The sequence below is a fragment of the Geotrypetes seraphini genome, chromosome 4, assembly GCF_902459505.1.
Source record: "Geotrypetes seraphini chromosome 4, aGeoSer1.1, whole genome shotgun sequence".
NCBI classification, from domain to species: domain Eukaryota; kingdom Metazoa; phylum Chordata; class Amphibia; order Gymnophiona; family Dermophiidae; genus Geotrypetes; species Geotrypetes seraphini.
In genome coordinates, this window is record NC_047087.1 from 194,811,908 (window position 1) to 194,835,740 (window position 23,833).

General features: G+C 43.4%; 1 protein-coding gene across 7 annotated transcripts in view; it reads left to right on the forward strand.

The window, feature by feature from the left end:
- Positions 1-23,833, forward strand: part of LOC117360112 (PH and SEC7 domain-containing protein 1-like) — a 350,510-nt gene that overhangs the window by 18,208 nt on the left and 308,469 nt on the right. For all 7 annotated transcript variants that reach the window (XR_004539359.1, XM_033943787.1, XM_033943791.1 and 4 more), the window contains one exon: positions 20,595-21,102. Coding sequence is in view for 6 of the 7 variants with exons in the window: in XM_033943787.1 (XP_033799678.1) it covers positions 20,595-21,102 (508 nt within the window). In the remaining variant the exon portion in view is untranslated. The remainder of the gene's footprint in view (positions 1-20,594; positions 21,103-23,833) is intronic.

The window sequence follows — 23,833 nt, forward strand, 5'->3', positions numbered from 1 at the left end:
CGGCTCTGCCCCTAACCTCCATGGATACGGAGAGAGAAGTGTAACTGATGGCATCACTTCCTGATTTTCAGAGGTTGTATTCCAGGCTACTTTGGAAGACCAATCTCTGAAGCCCATGCAAAAAGCTTGCATTAGAGCTATACACCAGTGTATACTGAGATGCCGATGAGGAGAGATTCGGCTGAATACCTACAGGATATGCCTCTTGCGGTGAGAGGCATGTCCTGTAGGTAGAGACAGCTGGTGCCTCTTCTCGCTGGCACCTCTCCTCCTCCAGCCCTCCCCCCTCCCCACTGGCAGCTCTAGATCACATCTGGAGGGTCTCCTTGCATGCACGGATGTCGACATGATGACGTCGCGCATTGCATCAACATGTGCACTAGTGCTGACCAATTCAGGAAAAAAAATTTGATTCAATTCAGCCTATTGAATTGGTTTATCGATTCGATTCGATTTTCCGGCCCAATTGGGTGTTTTTTTTTTTTTTTTTCAAACATCCTGTTGGGTTTATTTTATAGCCTCTTCACCCCCTTTGCCTTCTCCTAACCACACTGGCGCTGTGGTGTAAACAAAATAAACAAACAAAAAAGACTTTTCTTCTCTCTGTTAAATCCTAGCTCAGGTTTGCGGTCTAACACCAGCTCTGGCAGGATACATGTTTCAAATCTGCCATATTGTAATCAGAAAATGGAAAATAAAATTAGTTTTTCTACCTTTTGTTGTCTGGTCATTAGTCAAATCCTGTTGGTCCCAGGCTCTGGTTGTCTTCTGATAACTTGCTTGCCAGGGTCTCCTTCTTTCTCCATGCTAACCATCCATCTTCCATCTCTGTCCTTACCTTCCATTTCCCTTCCCTCCCCCGGAGGTCTGGTATCTTTCCTTTTTTTCGTCTCCATCCACAGATCCACCTTTTCTTAACTACCCTTCATCCAGCATCTCTCCCTCCTTCCCACCACCCCAGGGTTCACCATCTCTCCCTTTCTTTTCCCAACTACCCTCTTATCCAGTATCTCTATCCCCCCTCTACACCATCCCTTGTGTCCAACTTCTCTCCCTTTCTGTTCCTTCCCTCCCTAAATCCCATTGTCCATCATCCCTCTTTCTCTCCTCTATTTTCAGACCCATTATTTCTTCCCCCCAAAGTCTGACATATGCACGTGTCTTTGAAACCCCCTTCCCTCCCTCCCTCTGTGTACTTCTACACCAGGGCCCCCCTCCCCTGGTCTGTCCTCCCCCCGAAGCCCTGCATCTCCCCCTGAAGGCCTGCACCCCACCCCTAAAGGCCTGCCTGTCCCCCTTGAAAGCCTTTTCCCTCCCTGTACTCTCCACTCTCCCCTTTCTTCACCCTCTTCTCTCCATTCACCATTCTCCCTTCTGTCCTTTCATCTTTATTCTTCCCCCTTTCTGTTATTCTCTCTCTCTCTCCCTTCTCACTCCTTTCCACACTCCCTCACATCTTTCTCTTTTCTAAACAGTATCTTCTGTACTCTCTCTCTCCCTCTTCTCCGCAGTGGTTTGGAACAAGCCCAGGATGCAAAGTGGTCTTCATTAAGTGAGCAGGAACCACAGGGAGGGGGCAAGCTGCCTGGCCGATCTTTCCTCTCATTTCTGTTTGGTAGGTTTTAGCCGCTCTCAGGATGTACAACAAGCTTAGTTCTCTTTGGAGGGCCCAGAATGAACTGTGAGAACTTGCCATGGACTAGCAGTAGCACCGCTCTCTCCTTATTGTAATTTGCCTGACAGCTTAGAAACATAGAAACATAGAGCATGACGGCAGAAAAGGGCCGACGGCCCAACAAGTCTGCCCACTCAAGAACCCTCCCTCCCTCAAAAATCCATCTATTAAGCTTCCCTCCCTTCCTTGAGAATCCATCTATTAAGCATTCCTCTTAAGCAACTTCACCAGTCTGTCCCATCGTCTCTTGAAGTCAAGCGTGTTGCTGGCCTCGACTACCTGTCGTGGAAGACCATTCCATCGATCAATCACCCTTTCGGTGAAGAAGTATTTCTTGGTGTCCCCATGAAATCCTCCCCCCTCTGAGCTTTAGCGGATGTCCTCTTGTCACCGTGGGACCGGTAAGAAAAAAGGTTTCTTCCTCCACTTCAATGCGACCTGTGATGTATTTGAATGTTTCTATCATGTCCCCCCTTTCTCTGCGCTCCTCGAGAGAATATAAGCTCAGTCTGCTCAGACGTTCCTCATATGGGAGATCTTTAAGTCCTGAGACCCTCCTGGTGGCCATCCGCTGAATAGACTCCATTCTCTTTACATCCCTTTGATAATGTGGCCTCCAAAACTGAACACAGTACTCCATGTGAGGTCTCACCATGAATCTGTATAGTGGCAATATAACTTCAGGTTTTCGGCTAATAAAGCTCCTTCTGATGCAACCCAGCATTTGTCTAGCCTTTGCTGAAGCTTTCTTCACCTGATTGGTAGCTTTCATATCTTCCCGGATGATTACTCCTTAAGTCCCGCTCTGCTACAGTTCTTGTTAGGTCTTCACCATTCAGGGTGTATGTTCTGCAAGGATTTCCTCTTCCAAGGTGCATTACCTTACACTTTTTGGCATTAAAATTCAGTTCTTATACCTCAAGGGAATTTAATTATCCAAAGTGATATACTTAAATATGTTCTACTAACTCACTTTGTTATTCAAAACAATATCATATCAATCAATCAAGTAACTGAAGTTATTTAGTGAACACTCAGACCCACAGCTGAGGTCTCAGTGAAAAATTCACGGAGCAGCTGTTAAAGAGACCATCATCGTTGTTCACAGTCTCACCCTCCATACAACAGCTAAATAACTGCACAAAGATGGTAAAACAAAACCAACTTAGCTTTGAATGGAGTGGGTAATCGATATAGCTGCTCCGGGTTCCTTTTTATTCAAGTGACTGCATTCAATACAATTGCCGACCCCCCTACCCAGGTTTCGCCAACTGGCTTCTTCAGGAGGGGTACTATGAATGTAAAACAACCACATTAACACTAAAACACTTCAGTTACCACTACTCTAATTTTACACAATAATCACAATTAACTGCCATACCATTCACACTCGGACCTACCGGCATAACGCACTCCACACTACTCACAGACACTAGAGCTTTTGACGACGAATTTCCATCAGCAGGCTCACTTTATATACTCCTCCCCTTCAATTACGTCATACTGACGTCACTACAATCTAACCAAAACCCTGCTCCTTCTATAAATGGAACCATTCGATTTCGTTATTTAACCCTTTTGGGGTCAAAGTATGCCACTGGAAGATGAATTTTTGTTCCAAATATAGTAGACACTGAGTCACATCCCCTGTTTTTTTATGTGTCCTAGCTATCACTGTATATTTGACATCTTCAATTGAATGCTGCTGTTCAAGCCAATGGTTCACAAGAGGAGCCGACACACGATTACATCTAATATTACTTAGATGTTCGGCGATTCGAGTTTTAATGGCCCGCCGAGTATGTCCGATATAATAAAGCCCACAGGGGCATATTATACAATACACCACTGCCGTGGACAGACAATTAGTATTAGTTCTTAAGTAGAATTTCTTGCCTCCTGATTGAGGAATGAGTACTTGGTCAGTATTGAGGACATGAGAGCAATATGCACAATGGGCACAGCTTACATGAGGACCCCCATAATTCTGTTGACCGGGGGCTTGCTGTTTAAGAATTTGGCCCAGATTACGGCCTCGAGTGTAAGCGAACAATGGAAAATGGTTCATGCTTTCATGTACCTGCAATACTGACCAGTGCTTTAGAATGATTTGTCTAAGTTGTTGACTCCTACTAGAATAAGGTAATACACATACTAGGGCCCCACTTTTCTCTTTCTCCTTTGTATGAAATAACCATTCCCGCTGACAGTTGCGGGCTCTTTTCCATGCTGCTTTGACCACCCTGGATGGGTAGCCGCGTTCTATAAACTTTGCATATAATAGTGTGGCCTGCTGATGGAAATCCCCTTCGTCAGAGCATATCCTTCTCAGTCTCAAAAATTGCCCCACCGGTATACTATCCCGGAGAGGCTTGGGATGGTAGCTGTGGTAATGGAGGAGTGTGTTACGGTCGGAGGGCTTCCGATACAATGTAGTGTCAAAATGTACCTGAGAATCAAACTGGGATTTAACTACCTGAATGTCCAAAAAAGATACCTTATTGGAACTCACTTCATGAGTGAGAGAGATGTTAAGATCCACTTCATTTAATTCCTTAAGGAATTCCTCCAACTCGTGACGTTCCCCATTCCACGTAAAAAAGATGTCGTCTATGTATCTTCTCCAGAAACCTACTCTGTTAAACCACCTAGATGTATACACATATTTTTCTTCGTATTCAGACATATAGAGGCAGGCGACTGAAGGGGCCACTGTGGCCCCCATCGCCACCCCTTTAGTCTGAATGAAGAACCTATCTATAAACTGAAAGTAATTTTGACAAATCACGAATTCTGCCAATGTACCCACTAGTTCCTTCTTCTGTGTTGACATGTTAACACTGTCTATAGATTTCTTTATAATTGCCAGGGCCGCCGATTGTGGAACATTGGTGTACAGTGCTGCGACGTCTGCAGTGACCAAAAATTTACAGGCATGATTATCACTTCCCTGCAAAATTTGCAGGAAGTGAGAAGAATCACGTATATAAGACTGTTTTTTACTCACTTGTTCACAGATAAAACTATCAATGAACCTTGATAATGGTTCCAGCACTGAACCAATGCCAGCCACAATCGGGCGGCCCGGGGGGCATGTGGGGGATTTATGTATTTTAGGGATGAAGTAAATATAGGGGATTTCAGGGAATTCAACAGTCAAACTCTTGAACTCCCTGACTGTAATAACTTCCGTCTGGCGAGCGGTATGTAATACAGTATCAATTACTGTTTTAATATGTTGAGTAGGATCTCCATTAATCTCCCTATAGAAATTCTCATCCAACAACTGTCTAAATGCTTCTGTGCAGTACTGTTGATAATCTTGTATCACTATCACGCCGCCTTTATCGGCACGTTGGATAGTGATAGTAGGATCCTGCTGTAAAGACTTGAGTATGCTAAATTGCTGCAAAGTTAAATTCGAGCCACAATGGACATTGGAAGTCTCAATTCTTTCTACATCCTGTAAGACTGCTTTTTCAAAAGCAGCCACCGAAACGTCAGGTACTCCAGGCGGGATCCACTTAGATTTCACTTTTATACCTCTTACTGGTTCCACAGAGTCAGGAGCAGGTGAAGTCTCACCAAAAAACGCTTTTAGACATAGTACCCGAAAAAATCTATGTAAAGACGCTCGATTTTGAAAAGCGTCATACTTATTAACTGGTACAAAAGAAAGTCCTTTAGTCAGTAACTCTTCCTCTGCCGGGGTAAGCACTCTGGATGATAAGTTAAACACTCCGGTATTTACTTGCGGAGTGGTTTCTTGGGTCGAATTACTTTGAGTCTCACCACCGGATCTACTGCCTCTGTTGTCTCCACTGGCACCTGAGGTGGTAACCGTAAAAAAGAGTCCGGTAGCAGAGGAAGAGATTCTACTGACTTGACTGCACTTTTTCCTTTAGAGCTTGCATTATCCTCTGCTTCTGACGAAGATCCACTGGTGGATAGTTTGAACAACACCTTCTTCCCTGTTTGTCGGCTTCTTCGAATGTTGACTTTCTTGTTCATCCATGGGTAAACATATCCACGTGTGTAGTCCATGTGATCCCGATGATATTTTTTAATTTTGATGGCTTTTTGTTCACTAGTATAATTATTCATCTGTAATTCTAATTCTTGTATGCTTTGTTCAAACACCTCCTCTGAATTTTGATTTTTTAACAAATCTAATTTTTCAGCCAATTCGTTCTTCTGCTCCTGAATAATAGGAGCCAATGCGTCAACTGTGAGCAACATCAGGTCTATAGAGCAACGAGTTAACGTTAGATTCCAATTCTGAACATAAAGTGTATTGTCCATAAATCTTGGTTCCTTACGGATCCTCAACCCACGAGGTACCCTTTGGGCATGGCAATATTCGACTAGAGTTGCCGAGTGTAACTCTGCCCTAATTAGGGCTTTATTCAAAGATTTGACTTCTTCCCAGGAACAAATGGGATCTACATTGGCTCCATCAAATAATCTAGAGCTGGCTAACAGAGTGGAAATGCGTTCGTCTGTGAGCCCTGATTTGGAGGCCCATCCCAGGGAGGTCATAGTCCCAAAATTTAAGATAATATCTTATACCTCAAGGGAATTTAATTATCCAAAGTGATATACTTAAATATGTTCTACTAACTCACTTTGTTATTCAAAACAATATCATATCAATCAATCAAGTAACTGAAGTTATTTAGTGAACACTCAGACCCACAGCTGAGGTCTCAGTGAAAAATTCACGGAGCAGCTGTTAAAGAGACCATCATCGTTGTTCACAGTCTCACCCTCCATACAACAGCTAAATAACTGCACAAAGATGGTAAAACAAAACCAACTTAGCTTTGAATGGAGTGGGTAATCGATTACCCACTCCATTCAAAGCTAAGTTGGTTTTGTTTTACCATCTTTGTGCAGTTATGTAGCTGTTGTATGGAGGGTGAGACTGTGAACAACGATGATGGTCTCTTTAACAGCTGCTCCGTGAATTTTTCACTGAGACCTCAGCTGTGGGTCTGAGTGTTCACTAAATAACTTCAGTTACTTGATTGATTGATATGATATTGTTTTGAATAACAAAGTGAGTTAGTAGAACATATTAAAATTCAGTTGCCAAATACTGGACCATTGTTCCAGTAAAAGCAGATCTTGCGACATAGTCGGGTATGGTTGCGCTGCCTGGTTCTGCTGCGTTGCCCACAACGTTACATAGTTTAGCGTCATCTGCAAATAATGTGATTTTGCCACGAAGTCCCTGAGGTAGATCCCTTATAAAGATATTAAATAGTATTGGGCCCAAGACCGAATACTTCACTGCATACTTCCGATGTTTTTGAGGGAATACCGTTTACCATTACCCTTTGAAGCCTGCCACTAAGCCAGTCTTCTACCCATGCAGTCAGTATTACTCCTAGGCCCATTGCGTTCATTTTGTTCAGTAACCTTCGGTGTGGGACACTGTCAAAGGCCTTACTGAAGTCCAAATACACTAAGTCCAGGGATTCTCCCTCATCCAGTTTTTTTGTTACCCAGTCAAAGAAGCTTATCAGATTGGATTGACAAGATTTTCCCTTCGTAAAGCCATGTTGGTGTGGATCCCTTAATTTTTCATCATCCAGAATTTCATCCGATATGGTATTTTTATCAGTGTTTCAATGAGTTTACACACTATTGATGTGAGACTCACCGGTCTGTAATTTTCAGCCTAAGACCTGCATACCTTTTTGTGGAGTGGAATAACGTTGGCAGTTTTCCAGTCCAAGGGGACTTTTCCCTTGCTTAGGGAAAGATTGAAAAGCTCGGCTAACGGTTCTGCCAGGATATCCCTCAATTCCCGAAGTACTCTGGGGTGTAGATTGTCTGGCTTTGTTTACTTTTAGCTTTGGTAGTTCGTGGTAGACATCGCTCGTGGTAAATTCAAGGTCCCGGAAGGGGTCCTCTGAACACCCCTTTGTCTGTAGCTGAGGACCGGATCCTGGTGCTTCACAGGTGAAAACCGAGCAGAAGTAGTTATTAAGTAGTTCTGCTTTGTCTGCGTCCGAGTCTACGAAGTTTCCGTCGGGTTTCTATGTGTTTTTTTTCTTGTCACTAACGTACTTGAAAAAGGATTTATCCCCTTTTTTTGACCTGTTTTGCTATGCTTTCTTCCATTTAGAGTTTGGCCTCCCTGACTGTCTTTTTAACTTTCCTGGATTTCATCAGATAGTTTTCTTTATCTTCCGGTCGTAGTGATCATTTATATGTTACGAATGCTTTCTTCTTTTGCTTTACTAGTGCTGAGATCTCCTCTGAGAACCACTGTGGTCTATTTTTTTTTTTTTCTACGCCGTTTGCTCACGGTCTTCATGTATATGTTGGTTGCTTCTTCCAGGGTTGATTTCAGAGCCTACCATAGTACCTCTACACTGTTCGTCACGCTTTGGTTTTGTAGTTTTTTGTAGACATAGTCTCCCATGCACTGAAAGTCAGTTCCTTTAAAGTTTAAGACCTTAGTCGATGTATTTGACCTGGTGATTTCTTTCTTCAGGTGGAACCACACTGTGTTGTGGTCGCTGGAGGCCAAAGCTTCTCCCACCGATATCTCTGTGACGCTGTCCCCGTTGGTGAGCAGCAGGTCAGGATCGCTTGATCCCTGGTGGATTCCAGTACCATCTGTTTGAGACTTGTTCCTCGCATGGAGGTTAGTAGCCTCTTGCTGTCGCTGGTTGTAGCGGAAAGTTTGTTCCAGTCCACATCGGGTATATTGAAGTCTCCCAGCAGCACTGTGTCTCCTCGCAGTGTGATGTTCTCAATGTCTTCAATTAGTTCTTGATCCGCTTCACTCTTTTGTCTTGGTGGTCTGTACAAAACACCAAGATACAGGCATTTGTTATTGCCCCTAGCAAGGTTCACCCAAAGAGATTCTCCCTTATACTTGATGTCTGTGATTTTAGTGACTTTGATGTCCTCTCTAGTGTATAGAGCTACTCCTCCTCCTGACTTACCTTCTCTGTCATGACGGAGTAAGTTATATCCCGGTATGACCATATCCTAGCTGTGGGACTCTGTGAACCATGTTTCTGATATCGCCACCATATCAAGGTCGGCCTTTCTCATTTCTGTTTCCAATTCCAGGATTTTATTGCCCAAACTTCTGGCATTAACATACATGGCTGTCCATTCGTTCTGTCTGTATGAAGTGTTCTCTTTCCGAGGTAGTTTGTCCCCCTCTAACCCGTCTCTGTCCCCTTTGGTATATAATTGATTGCTTATCTTATAGTCTAGGATAGAGTTTTCATTTCTCCCTCTATCTTCCTCCTTATTGACGCAATTACTTACCTCAGATTCCAGTATGGAATCTCTGTCTCTCGCACTTCCTCCCTCTCCTTTGTTATAGCCTTTGTCCCCTCTATCATTGCTATTACGTACCTCAGATTCCAAGATGGAGATACCTACCTTACTAGTGTGAGAGCGGGTCCTCTCCCCCTGCTCACCTAGTTTAAAGCCTTCCGGAGCAGGCGAGCCAGGCGTAGTTCCAGGATATTCTTCCCTCTTTTGGATAGGTGTAGCCCGTCTGGTCCCTGTAGTCCCTGAAGTGCCTCTTCGTGGTCCAGAAAGCCAAAATTTAATTTCTTTGCACCATCCCCGTAGCCATTCATTCGTCCTCTGTATTTGTTCTTCTCTTGCTCTCCCTTTGTCTCTTACTGGTAGGATGGAGGAGAAAGCCACCTGCACTTCCATCTGTTTCAGCTTCACTCCTAAGGCTCTAAAGTATTCCGGTATCTTCTCCGGTGAGTCCCTGGCGATATCGTTTGTTCCAACATGGATGAGGAGCATTGGGTAGTAGTCTTGGGGCTTGATTATTTTTCCTATGCAGGCAGTCACATCCCGGATCCTGGCTCCTGGTAGACAGCAAACCTCTCTTGATTGCAGGTCTGGTCTGCATACCGGTCCCTCGGTACCTCGTAGCAAAGAGTCCCCGATGACAATCACTCTGCGCTCCTTGGGGGGGGGGGGGGGGGGTGCTGATTCATTGCTTCTTGAGTTAGGTTTGGCTGCTGGATTACAAAAGTACACTCCAGAATGTCTTCCTGACTATCCTCCTGAGCTCCGCTGGCAGGTCTCTCTTGTAGGGGCTGAAATCTGTTGCTCAGGGTGATTTGCGGTATCGATGTGGGAGTATTGTGCTTGCATGAAGATGAAGATAGCGAGGACCGTCTTCTGTATTTGCTTGCAGAGGTGACCAGTTGCCAGGTGTCATCGTCTCGTGTCTCTTCTTGTACCCCAGTTGTTACTTCAGTTGCTGCCAGTCTGGTTGCTTCGGGTATCTCTTGCACTTGCTCGGAGACTTGAGACAGTTCTTGGAGGACTTCATCGATGAATGTTTCACTCTCTCTGATACTTCTTAGCCGCTGCACTTCTTCCCTCAGGTTCGTCAGTTCTTGCAAGATGTCTTCGTTGGGCTGTTGCTGGGTGTCCTGTCCTGTCTGCGTAGAGACTGAAGTCCTCAGCTGGGGTTCAGCTTCGGTCTGCACAGAGACCTCCGTCATCCGTCAGGGGGGATCCTCTTCAGTCTGCACGGAGACAGTGGTCTTCATCTGGATCTTTTTGGTAGCCTGAGCGTAGATCTTGATTGCAGTCTTGGCGCTTCTAGTCTTCCCTTCCGTATCTTTAGCGAGTCAATTCCCCTTCTGCAGCCTCGGGGATTTTGCTAGGCCGCCCCACCTCCGATGATGAAACTTCCTTCTTCCTTGGAGGGGGGATGGCCTAGCAGAGGCCCCGAGGCTGCTGGAGGGAATTGACTCGCTAAAGCTATGGCAGCAGTCAGGCAAATTACAATAAGGAGAGAGCAGAGCTGCTGCTAGTCCAGGCTAGTGTTACGGGGAGGGTTTGAAATCGCCAGGGAAGGGCCGGGGAAGGCCGAGTCAGGAAGGGGAAGGGCCGAGGAAGGGCTGAGTCAGGCCAGGGAATCCCCAAGCTGGTGAGAAGGGTTTTAAAAATTGTTTGAGTGACGGGCAGCAGGATTCGCGCCCAGCTAAAAAGCGCTAGGGAGAACACTGCAGTTTCCTGCCTCAGAGACAGAAACTGTCTAAGAGCGGGAGCGGCAGCTTTAGGTTAGCGGCGTGGGGAGGAGGGTTGGGCCCTGAATCGAAGATGCCGATTTTTTTAAAAAAATACACATCGATTTGAATCGATTCCCCCAAAGTGAATCAGTGAATCGATTCGAATCGGAAATTGGGCAGCACTAGTCTGCACATCTCTGGATGCCCTCCAGCCAAGTCCCTGAGTTGAGTGTGCTGCGGCTTTGAAGAGTTTGCGAGACTCTTCTGTACACTGATGACTCGGTGCATAGCTTCTAATGTAAGTAGAGGTAGGTTATATAAATGGTCAGGAACCACTTCACAGGTCACAGACCTGATGGGCCGCTGCGGGAGCAGACCGCTGGGTGCGATGGACCTCTGGTCTGACCCAGTGGAGGCAACTTCTTATGTTCTTATGTTTAAATTTTGCTTCCTGATACAATAGACTTATACAATAGGACCTGTGCTACTCTTATGCACTGATCAGGGAGAGCACACTGGATGTATGTGCACAAGTTTCTGTGCTAAGAGTGGCTAATACCGTCTGCATATCTGAGCAGAAAAACACATCTGCAGTTGTGCTGGAATGCAATTCGTGCATACAGTTTTTGCAGTGTTGATATTTATGCCCAGAATAGCAGTCCAGCACACATTTTTTCTGCTCAGACCTGTGCACAGCTCTAGCTGCCCTTAACGTAGAACTGTCACCTCATTTCTGTCTTTTTTTTTTTTTTTTTTTTTAACACCTGCTAAAAGTTGGCAGGTCCCATATGCTTGCAGGAAAAAAGAGCAAGCATTAAATTCTCACAGATGCTACTGCTCAAAATGAGCTAGCTTTACTTCGCCTCCTTCATCTTGGCATTAATACCCCAATGTGCTCAGCCTTAGTCTTGTGTACTTCTCTGCATCAGGGTGGAATAGCTTTTTGTCTCATTACCATTGATTTTAATATGCCTCATGCTGGTGTTTAACCCAAGGCTTTGCACATGTTTAACTTCTGTGCAAAATTCTTTTTTGCATTATGTGCCCACAAAATATGGCTCAGATGTCATTTCTAACCCTCATAGTAATTGTCCATGCATTTGTGCTGTCTTAGCCCCTCTGGGGGGGGGGGGGGTCAAACTAAGAGCCCATGTCATATTGCTTTTCTTTCTGTTCCGTCCCCCAACAATTAATATTCTATTTTATGGAACAGAGTATAGCACATGATTGTGTAGAAGAACTCTGATTTTCCTGTTGTTGTTAGGTGCTATTGACTTGTGTTCGACTCCTAGCGACTTGATGAAAATCATCAAGGTTTGTGGCAGAATACAGAAGTAGATTGCTGGGCCTTTCTTTTGTGCAGTGTAAATTCGATGTTGGCGCATCAGACACGATCCTCTTGACTCCAACACTGCCCATCTGCTGCTGCCCAGATGGGTGGTACATCGTAGGTCTGACATCTCTGCTGAAACCTGTCCACCTTGGGAGGCCCTGCTAGTAGTGAAACTAGCAACGATATAGCTTTCTACTTCACAGATGTGCGCAAGCCCCAGTGGCACAACAAGCATATGTACCATGACTGGAGGATTTTTCTGTTATTAACTACAAAGCTTATCTACTCACACCCATGTTGTACTGTAAGTGATGTATCTAATATCCAATGACTTCTTTGCATGGTTTACGTTTTGCATGGTGCCCAAATGGTCGATCGCGATTGACCAATAGATCGCAAAGGCAATGCGAGTCGATCACGTTGCCTTTGTGGTCTTGTTGTTGCTGCCTCCCCGAGCCAGGCCAGGCGCGTACATGCACCGGACCCACAAGCCTTCACCTCCAGCTGGCCTGGAACTTTCTCTCAGAGACGTCAGAATTGATGTCAGAAGTGAAGGGTTGTGGGTCTGGCGCTTGTACATGCCATGCCTGGCTCAGAGAGGCAGGGAGAGAGAAAGAAAGACAGAAATAAAGAGGGGGCATGGGTAGAGAGAAAGAAAGAGAGAGAGAAAGAAAAGGGGGGTGGGGGAGGGCAGAAAGAAAGAAAGGCAGAAAGAAAGAAATATTGGATTTACAGTCAGAAGAAGGAAGTGCAACCAGAGACTCATGAAATCACCAGACAAAAAGGTATAAAAATGATTTTATTTTCAATTTAGTGATCAAAATGTGTTTGTTTTGAGAATTTATATCTGCTGTCTATATTTTACACTATAGCCCCTTTTTACTAAACCGTGATAGTGGTTTTTAGCGCAGGGAGCCTATGAGTGTCAGGAGCTGCGAGGGGCATTCAGCCAGTTTCCTGCGCTAAAAACCGCTATCGAGGTTTAGTAAAAGGGGACAGGGTATATTTGCCTATTTTTGTACAGTTGTTACTGAGGTAACATTGCATATTTTAAAGTCATCTGCCTTGACCTCTGAAACATCCCCGAATACAAATGATAATTAACATTTTCTCAGCGTACAGTGTGCTTTGTGGTTTTTAAAATGTTATTGTTGGTAGATCATTTTAAAAGTAGCTCACAAGACAGAAAAGTGTAGGGAGTTCTAAGCTGCAAAAAATGGCATATAACATTTATATCATGTGCACTCTGAGCACACTGCCCGGACCCTTGTCCACACTCTCGTAACCTCACGCTTAGATTAATGCAATCTACTTCTAACTAGTCTCACGCAGTGCCGTCTCTCTTCCCCGCAATCTGCGCAAAACTCTGCTGCACGACTCTTATTTATTTATTTATTTTTTCTGCTTCAAGCTTCATCTTTATTTTATTTTATTTTTATAAATCTTTATTGATTTTTAAACTTTGACAGTGCAATACAATTATTTGAACATAAATATTTCATAAAACGCACTATTAAATACACAATTTATATATAAAACAATCATTTTCTCCCACCCTCCTCCCAATTAATACAAGAAGACAAATTTTGTGTTTACAGTATTATAACTAAGTAATTTTAATAATCAAAGTACATTTCCCTCCACCCACCCTCCCCTGCATGTGTAAGGAAATCCAACAACAAAAAATAAATACATGACAATTATTACGATGTAATAAATACAGTCAATGGGCTCCACACTCTATTAAATGTACTACTAAACCCCAAACACTCCGCATTCATTCTCTCATATTTATACGTGGTACAAACATTTGTCCACCAAAACGTGTAATTCAGTCTGTCATAGCTCTTCCAATTATGTGTAACCATTTGAATAGCTATGCCCGTCATGATCAAAAAAAGACAACTTTTATATTTATCCAAAGAAGGCTTGACATGTAAAAGCGTACCACAAATTATGGCTTCATAGGTTAAGGGAATTGCTGAATCAAGAATAAGATTAATTTGTCCCCAAATTGACTTCCAGAAATTAAGTATCAAAGGACAATAATATAACGGATGATCCAATGTCCGTATATCACTATGACAATGCCAGCATCTATTAGACCTGAAACTGTCTAATTTTTGTAAACGAACTGGGGTCCAAAAAAATCCTATTATTATTTATTTATTTAAAAAATTTATATACTGTTTAAAACTAAACGGTTTACATACACAATGTTAAAAAGATGACAAAATAAAAGCAAATACATGATAAAATAATCATATAATAAAAAGAAATACAATCCTCAGGGAAATATCATAATGTGAAAAGAAGAGCTGAAATAACTTAAAAAAGGTATCAACAAATAGCTGTGTCTTTAGTAATTTTCTGAACCTACCCTTATCATAGCAATTTTGTATATGACCCACTAAAGAGTTCCATAGCTTAACCCCCGTACAACAGAAAGACCTTTTACCTGTCTTAGCAAGTCTTGGATTCACGGACGTCTTCAGTAAAGCTGAACTCTCAGAACGCAGAGATCTTTTTGATGTGTAGCTTTTTAAGTAATTCTGGGATGTTTCCATATACAAATTGATGGCAAATCGTCACTGCCTTATATTGGACTCTGAAGGCGACCGAAGCCAATGGACTTTTTTTTTTGAGATATGGTGAAATATGGTCATATTTAGACACACCCACTATCAAACGTGCTGCTGCATTTTGTATAACCTGTAGTGCCCTACATCTTGCCTTTGTTATTCCAAGATATAGAGCATTGCAGTAATCAAGCTGAGACAAGACCATGGCCTGAACAACAGTTCAAAAAATCATATGATTCGAGCTTTGGTTTCAATCGGTGCAACAAATGCATTTGTGCAAAACATGCCTGAATGGTCTTAGTTACTTGCAGGTTCATGTCACTCCTCTCCTTAAATCGATTCACTGGCTCCCTATCTGCCTTCGCATACAGTTCAAGCTGTTATTGCTGACCTACAAGTGTGCTCATTCTGCTGCCCCTCAATCTCTCTTCTCTCTCCTTATACACCTCCCAGATAACTCCATTCCTCAGATAAGCTGCTCTTAGCGTTACCCTTCTTCTCCACTGCCAATTCCAGACTTTGTTCCTTTCATCTAGCTGCCCCCTGTGTCTGGAATAAATTATCTGAATTTGTCCGCTGAGCCCCATCCCTTCCCTTGTTTAAAAACAGACTGAAAACCCACCTTTTTGATACAGCCTTCAATCCATAACCCCCCATTGCCCACCAACCTAGCCAGCAGATTAAGCGTTCACCTTAACTGTATCCATGACATCCTGTTTGTCTGTCTTGTCTGTTTAGATTGTAAGCTCTTTCAAGCAGGGACTGTCTTCTTTGTGATTCTGTACAGTGCTGCATTCATCTTGTAGTGAAATAATTAATAATAATAATAATAATAGTAGTAGTAGTAGTAGTAGTAGTAGTAGTATTACTGAGCATTTCACATTCAAAAGAGGTGATTCTATAAATTGGCGCCTCAGTTTAGGTAGCCTCAATGCCAAGTACTCAGTGCCAAGGTTCCAATATAGAACATCCAGAAGGGAGATAAATCCTTCTTCAGGTATATCAGTGATAGAAGAAAAAACTCAGGCGGGATTGTACGTCTTAGGAAACCAGACGGAAACTATGTGGAAAAGGATTCGGAAAAAGCCCAACTATTAAATGAATACTTCTGCTCAGTCTTCACCCGAGAAGCGCCAGGGCTCGGCCCTCAGCTACAGACAAAGGTTGGCTCAGTTGACCCGTTTAGTAACTTTGAGTTTACGCCCAGCAGTGTCTACGGTGAGCTGTCAAAGCTCAAGGTTAACAAAGCAATGGGGCCGGACAACCTGCACCCCAGGGTGCTTAGGGAGCTGAGTGATGTCTTGGTGGAGCCACTGTCCGCGCTCTTCAACCTCTCCCTTAGTACAGGCAGCGTCCCGTTGGACTGGAGGACGACTAACGTCATTCAACTCCACAAGAAAGGCTCAAAGATGGAGACAGCAAACTACAGACCAGTGAGTCTAACATCGATAGTGAGCAAACTAATGGGAACTCTAATCAAACACCAATTAGATAAGATCCTGGATGAGGAGAATCTACGGGATCCCCGACAACATGGATTTACTAAGGGGAGATCCTGCCAATCCAACCTGATCAGCTTCTTTGACTGGGTAACGGGGAAGCTGGATATAGGGGAGTCCCTGGACATCGTGTACCTGGACTTTAGCAAAGCATTCGATAGCGTACCACACCGCAGGTTACTGAGCAAGATGAGTTCTATAGGATTAGGTAACACATTGACGAAATGGGTTGGGAGCTGGCTTGGAGGTAGGCTCCAAAGGGTGGTGGTGAACGGCACCCCTCCGAAATGACGGAGGTGATTAGTGGAGTACCACAGGGCTCAGTCTTGGGCCCAATCCTATTCAACATCTTTATAAGAGACTTGGCAGAAGGGCTTCGAGGTAAAATAACATTATTCGCCGATGACGCCAAACTGAGTAATGTAGTGGGCAAATGCACAACAGACGAAGATTCAGTGCCCGACAACATGATGCACGACCTACTCCTACTGGAGCGATGGTCTAGGACATGGCAACTCAACTTCAATGCCAAAAAATGCAAAGTTATGCACCTGGGTAGCCAGAATCCATGCAAGTCTTATACCCTTAATGGCGAGATCCTAGCAAAAACGGTAGCAGAACGAGACTTGGGGGTAATCGTCAGTGAGGACATGAAGTCTGCCAATCAAGTGGAGCAGGCTTCGTCCAAGGCAAGACAAATCATGGGCTGCATACGAAGGGGTTTCGTCAGTCGTAAGGCGGAAGTCATTATGCCATTGTATAGATCCATGGTGAGGCCCCACCTGGAATACTGTGTGCAATTCTGGAGGCCGCATTATCGCAAGGATGTGCTGAGACTGGAGTCGGTGCAAAGAATGGCCACCCGGATGGTCTCGGGACTCAAGGATCTACCATATGAAAAACGGCTTGACAAATTACAGCTATACTCGCTCGAGGAGCGCAGAGAGAGGGGGGACATGATCGAGACGTTCAAGTATCTTACGGGCCGCATCGAGGCGGAGGAAGATATCTTCTTTTTCAAGGGTCCCACGACAACAAGAGGGCATCCGTTGAAAATCAGGGGCGGGAAACTACGAGGTGACACCAGGAAATTCTTTTTCACTGAAAGAGTGGTTGATCGCTGGAATAGTCTTCCACTACAGGTGATTGAGGCCAGCAGCGTGCCTGATTTTAAGGCCAAATGGGATCGGCACATGGGATCTATTCACAGGGCAAAGGTAGGGGACATTAAGGTGGGCAGACTAGATGGGCCGTGGGCCCTTATCTGCCGTCTATTTCTATGTTTCTATATTGGAATTGTTGCTCATGTTTAAGCACACCCTCTTATACCATGTCAATGCAAGATGTAAGCTGGCGCGCCTGGGTGCATTAAATAGCATGATTTAACCAGCCAGAAATGGGCACTGATGGATTAAATCACTTGTTCAAGAATATCCACTAATTTTCAGCAGCAATTAAGCAATTGGAGAAACTTCCCCCCCCCCCCCCACAGTTTTTGTGTTGTTTCTCTTTAAACATTAACATAAAGCATGCTGGCCAAAAGTGGATACTAGTGCTGTCCGATTCAGGGAAAAAAAATTTCTATTCGATTCAACCTATTGAATCGATTTTTCGATTCGATTTTCCTGCCTGATTGGATAGTTGTTTTTTTTTTTTTTTTTTTTAAACATCCTGGTATGTTTATTTTAGAACCTCTTCACCCCTTTTATAGCCTCTTCACCCCCTTTGCCTTCTCCTAACCACACTGGCGCTGTGGTGTAAACAAACAAAAAAGACTTTTCCTCTCTCTCTTAAATCCTAGCTCACGTTTGCGGTCTAATACCAGCTCTGGCAGGATACACATTTCAAATCTGACATATTGTAATCACAAAACAGAAAATAGAATTAGTTTTCCTACCTTTTGTTGTCTGGTCATTATTCAAATCTTGTTGGTCCCAGGCTCTGGTGTCTTCTGATAACTTGCTTGCCAGGGTCACCTTCTTTCTTCTTTCTCCGTGATAACCATCCATCTGCCATTTTTGTCCTCCCCTTCTGTTTCCCTTCCCTCTCCCGGAGGTCTGACATCTTTCCTTTTTTTCATCTCCAGCCACAGAGCCACCTTTTCTCAACTACCCTTTCATCCAGCATCTCTCCCTCATTCCCCACCACCCCAGGATCCACCATCTCTCCCTTTCTTTTCCCAACTACCCTCCTATCCAGTATCTCTATCCCCCCCCACACCATCCTTTGTGTCCAACTTCTCTCCCTTTCTGTTCCTTCCCTCCTAAATCCCATTGCCCATCATCTCTCTCCCTCTCCTCTATTTTTAGACCCATTATTTCTTCCCCCCAAAGTCCAGCATATGCACGTCACTTTGAACCCACCCTTCCCTCCCTCCATGTACTTCTACACCAGGGCCCATTCCCATGAAGGTTTGTCCCCCCTGAAGGTCTGTCCCCCCCCCTCAAGGGCCTACACCCTACCCCTGAAGGCCTGCCTTTTCCCCCTGAAGGCCTGTAAACCTCCCCCCCCCCCGAAGGACTGCACCCTCCCCGGAAGGCCTATACAACCCCCCTCCCCCCCTCCCCCGGAAGGCCTGCGTGTTCCCCCTGGCCTCCCAGCATCAATTTACCTCATTTCAGCAGCCTGGATAAGATCGCTAGCGCTAGCGATCTTAGCAAGCTGCCATCGGGTCTTCCAAGCTGCCTTCTCTCTGCCGCGGTCCCGCCCCTCCTCTGATGTTTTATGTGGAACGTTGTTACATGTTAAACCCCCTATGGATTGTTATAAATGTCGCCTTTTTCTTGTCATGACTGGGATAGCCATGCAGATGGTAGCCTGAAAGTGGAAGAATTATGACCGCCTAAATTTTCCTTGCTGGTGGGCAAATTTGTGCTCCAGCTATAGATATGAAAAAATGAATGCAGATAGTTTGGGGCACAGTAATTTATTTAAGCTGCTTTGGTGGCTGTTGACATCATATATTACCTCACTATAGTAGGTCTTTGATTATGAGTCAGTTTTGGTTTATTTTCGTACACATCCAGGAAAGGGTGGGTGGGGGGCTTTTTCTGTCCTAATTTGACTTTTGAGTATGTCCACCTGGGATGGGAGGAGGGTGGGAGGATATTTTTAATCTGAATATGGTAAGGTTATTGGGATAGTCTATTTTTCTGTGTTTTATTGAATAATCATTGGGTGGGGGGTGGGGTGAGAGAAAATGATTGGTTATGCATATTTGTAAGTTGAATGTGCTTTTAACTTATTATATTATATGATGATATATATTTGTGTATTGCACTTTTGAAAATCAATAAAGAATTTAAAAAACCCTAAAACCCTCAAAACATTAGCATAAAGCATGCAGACCAAAAATGGATACCTTATTTACACCTCTTTTGGGTGGGCAGCTCAGGAAAGTAAAATGGTGTCCAGCACTTCTGAAAAATGCCATGCAGGTCTGCTGTTTTCTTCCCCTGACTTCAGACATGTTTCTGGGAATGTCTCCTTGCAAGCCAGCTAACAGCATTCATGCTTTGGATGTTCATGGGAGCACTTAGCCAGGCTGGGGAGCCCAGTTTGCAGAGAAGGAAACTGAATTGCATTAATCCATTTTAATGAGGCTAGATTGCGTTGGAGATTGTATTCACTTTGTTTTATGGTGCCAGATAAGATGATGCAGTTGCAGAGCCCTTAGAGCTGCTCTCGTCTTTACTACACTTCTCCCTCCGTATTCACGGTTTAAGCAATCGTGGTTTCGATTATTCACGGTTTTTAGCTTGCCGGCTCCTCCCCCCCAATTACATCAACTTGCATAGAAAAATTGCTGATTCCAAGCATTTACAGAGAAAATTGCCGATTCTCAGCACTTTCTTCACCGTGTTTTGCCTCTCCTTCAGGAACGGGCCAGGTCTCCCACCCTGTTATTCGCGGTTTCACCATATTCACGATGGTTTTTAATAGAAAACAGCAAATAACATATGAAAAAGTTATTTGCGGTTTTTCTGTATTCGCGGCTCTGTTAATCCCCTATCACAGCGAATATGGAGGGAGAAGTGTAGAACCTTTCTCTCTTTCTTTTGTCACTGACATCTTTTTAACAAGATACTGCAGTGCCCTGGACATGTGGCACTTTGTGAATAAGGTAGGGAGGGGCGGCCCTCTTCACCTTTTTGGGCTTGCCTACTTGTAGATTAACTTAAAAGGGCTGCAGTTGCCCTTCAAGCCCAGTACTTTGAGGGCCCTTGTTTTAATCTCTCCTTCTGTATGCACTTGCATTTAATCTGCTACTTTATCAGCTTCTCGTATGTTTTCCTTATCACCTCCTTTATCACTGTCCTGATTTTAATCTCTACTTTTAAAGTTTTCACTTCCACCATTTTGTCCTCTTTCCTCTCTTCAGTTCTTCTCTTTTTCTGCTTATCTCATTCTGTCTGTTTTTTTTGGATGCGGAAATCACCTCATTGGTAGAGGTCTCATGTCTTTTGCACATCTTCTTTCTTCTAGGTGCCTCCTCACAGCAGTTTCCTACAAACTCAGCCTTACTAGCAGATTCATCCCAGACACCTGGCTGCCAAGAAAAGCATCAGACAGAAGCTGAACGACCTGTGTCTTCCAAACACAGCGTGAGCCATGTGGAGGTAGAGATAGAGCCAGTGTCCTGGGCTACCAAACATCCAGGCAGCTTGGAGACAGGCATCATCCAGCGCACGGTGAAGTACTCGGAGACAGACCTGGACTCGGTACCGCTCAGATGTTATCATGAAACCAACATTGACGACATCCTGGCTGAAAAGGAAGAGGTGGATTCAGCCATTGGAAGCCAGAAGGACAGTGAAAGCAACAAGAGTTTCACAGGAACAATGGGTGAGAGACAGAGAAGCCTTCTGATAGAATCACAAGATCCCCTGCACAAAGAGCATTGTACAATGGCAGTACAGAATGGGTCAGAAGTCCCACAAGAAGATGAGGATGAGGATGTGTTTGAGGAATCAAGGGCGGAAGGCAGAGCCAGGTAAGATTTTAATAATGAAACAGGCAGCTTCTCATGAGAAAGAATTTTGATCATTGTTGCTCACAGCTGTTTCTTACAGACATTTTAGAAAACAGCTAAAATCCTATCTTTTCTCCAAATACCTGACTAGCTGACTCATTCAAATATACAATTATGTTGAATGTTTATAATCTTTTGTAAACCGTGTAGACCTTTTTGGTAACACGGTCTATAAGTATTATGCTATGTTAGAAGAGTTTCCGGAAAGAGTAGAACTTCCAGTGCAAAAACTGCTCAACTTCTTGTGTTGTGAGGCTTCTCCAAATCACTAAATAAACCTGAAAATATGTTCAGGTGGAGAAAAAATACTTCAACACAACTTCAGTGCTATTAATTTGTTGGTTACCCAATCCAAGCATATCACTGCTCCATCATAAGTCAAAGAAAAGCATCAACAGTTTCATAAATGTTATATAAAAGCAAAAACGTTATGGCCCAGTAGTTAGAGCTACAACCTCAACACCCTGAGATTGTGGGTTCAAATCTCACACAGTTCCTTGTAACCTTGGGCATGTCACTTAATCTCCAATGCATATACCTACATTTTTCTTTAAATTCTTCTGTAGTCAAAACTTTTAGTAAAGTACTTAAAGCTTATGTACTATATACAAGGAGGGATGAGCCTCAGATCCCCGTCTTCAGTTAGATGGATCTTGCTGATAGACTAGAAAGGGTAAACACCTCATTGGCTTGTCTGAAACCTCCTTGTGGGCGTTAATTACTTTACTAAAGTTTTGATTACAGAAGAATTTAAAGAAAAGAATTGGTATATACATTGGATGTTGAATTGAACCTACTGTCCTGCATTTTTTGATAGAGTAAGTCACTTAATCCTCCACTGCCCCAGGTACATTAGATAGAGTGTGAGCCCACCAGGACAGATAGGGAAAAATGCTTGAGTACCTGAATGTAAACTACTTAAGCTATAAGTGGTATATAAATACTTAAATAAAATAAATACAAAACATATTGCAAACCTTATTGAAGGAGAGACCACCAAACTCAGTCAAAATATCAAGAAAACAATTAAGTATGGATCTCTAGCTCTGGGGTGTAACACTCAAGACCATGTCTCAAAGAATAAAAATGTACTGTCCACATAGGTGCATAATGCATTCAAATCCAAATTTTTGTTATTTATATCTCATTTATCATTACATGCAACAAAGCAAAACAAGGAAAATGAAAGAAGCATACACTGCATAATCAATCAATGCAATATAACAAAGCATAGCTAAAAAGAAGAAAATTAAATCATATGGACCACATTGTAGGAGTGACCAACTCAGATTCTTATACCACTAACAGGCAATAGCATTAAACTATACTCTTAACACGACCTGTTAATATTAAAATTAAGAATCAATTCCTTGAAGTACAGGTTTATCTAACAAAAAGTCTCTAAATCAGAAGTGTCCTGGAATATATACTTTATTTATTGTTCCCATAATTGACTAGGCATTTGCAAAGAAATCTAAGGAACAATATTGCTCCCACAGCCAAGACCTTAGCCTTTAGCTGTAGGAACTGCTTCCTATGAAACCGAGTATGCCTGGCCACATCTGGTTACCCCCCCCAAAAAAACGGAAAAATAGTTTGCAAAACTGGCCAGATAGCGTCTATGACCAGAAAACAAAAATACAAACTGGCACGCTATGTACACTTTCAGTGAACTAAATGAAACTCCGAATAATCTATTTCAAGCAGTGCTCAGAGTTTGAAATCTCAGAGCGAACTTCGGGTCACGCCCGAGCAGTTATCTGGATGCCCGAGCTGTGTCTGGAAGCTCAATCATTGCAAACGAGTGACACAGACGCATAACAGCTCGGGCTTGACCCAAAGTTTGGTCTGAGATTTCAAACTCTGAGCATTAGATTTCAAACTTGAGTCTCATTTAGTTCACCGAGAGTGTACATAGTGTGCCAGTTTGTATTTTTGTTTTCTGGTCATGGCTACATCTGGAAACATATTGATTGGTTAACCACAAAACAGAGCCTGCTTCTTAGGAAAATATGATTTCAAAATCAAAATTTTCTCTGCTTCTGAGAAAAAGGTTGCTAAAAGGTGGCATACTTAGTAATTAGTTCTTGGGAAGACTCATGAAACTGAGACAAGTTCAAACCATCAGGAGCAATTTGAGGGAAAGAGATTGGGACTTGTTTGCCGCCTTTTTGTAGCCATACAACACTCAAAGAAGTTTACATACAGGTACTTCAAGCATTTTCCCTATCTGTCCCGGTGGGTTCACAGTCTATCTAATGTACCTGGGGCAGTGAAGGATTAAGTAGCTTGCCCAGGATCACATGGAGCAGCACAGGGTTTGAACCCACAACCTCAGGGTGCTGAGGTTGTTGGTTCAAACCAGCCTTTCTTTGGTTTTCTTGGAATCCTTTAACATATAGTATATAGTCTCCACTGACAGAGGCAGTTTTAGAATATTGTAGAATATCTTTCAAATATATTTTCAGTAGTTCCAAAGGAGCCAAGTGATGTCATAGGGAAACTCAAAAATCTCAAATTGCTACTACGAAATTGATTTTCCATAGCTTCCAATTGATTATGTAACAAAATACTGTCCTTAACAAGTTTCAAGTTTTATTTTTAATGTGATATACCGCCTAGCTAATAGTCTAAGCCAGGGATCTCAAAGTCCCTCCTTGAGGGCCGCCATCCAGTCGGGTTTTCAGGATTT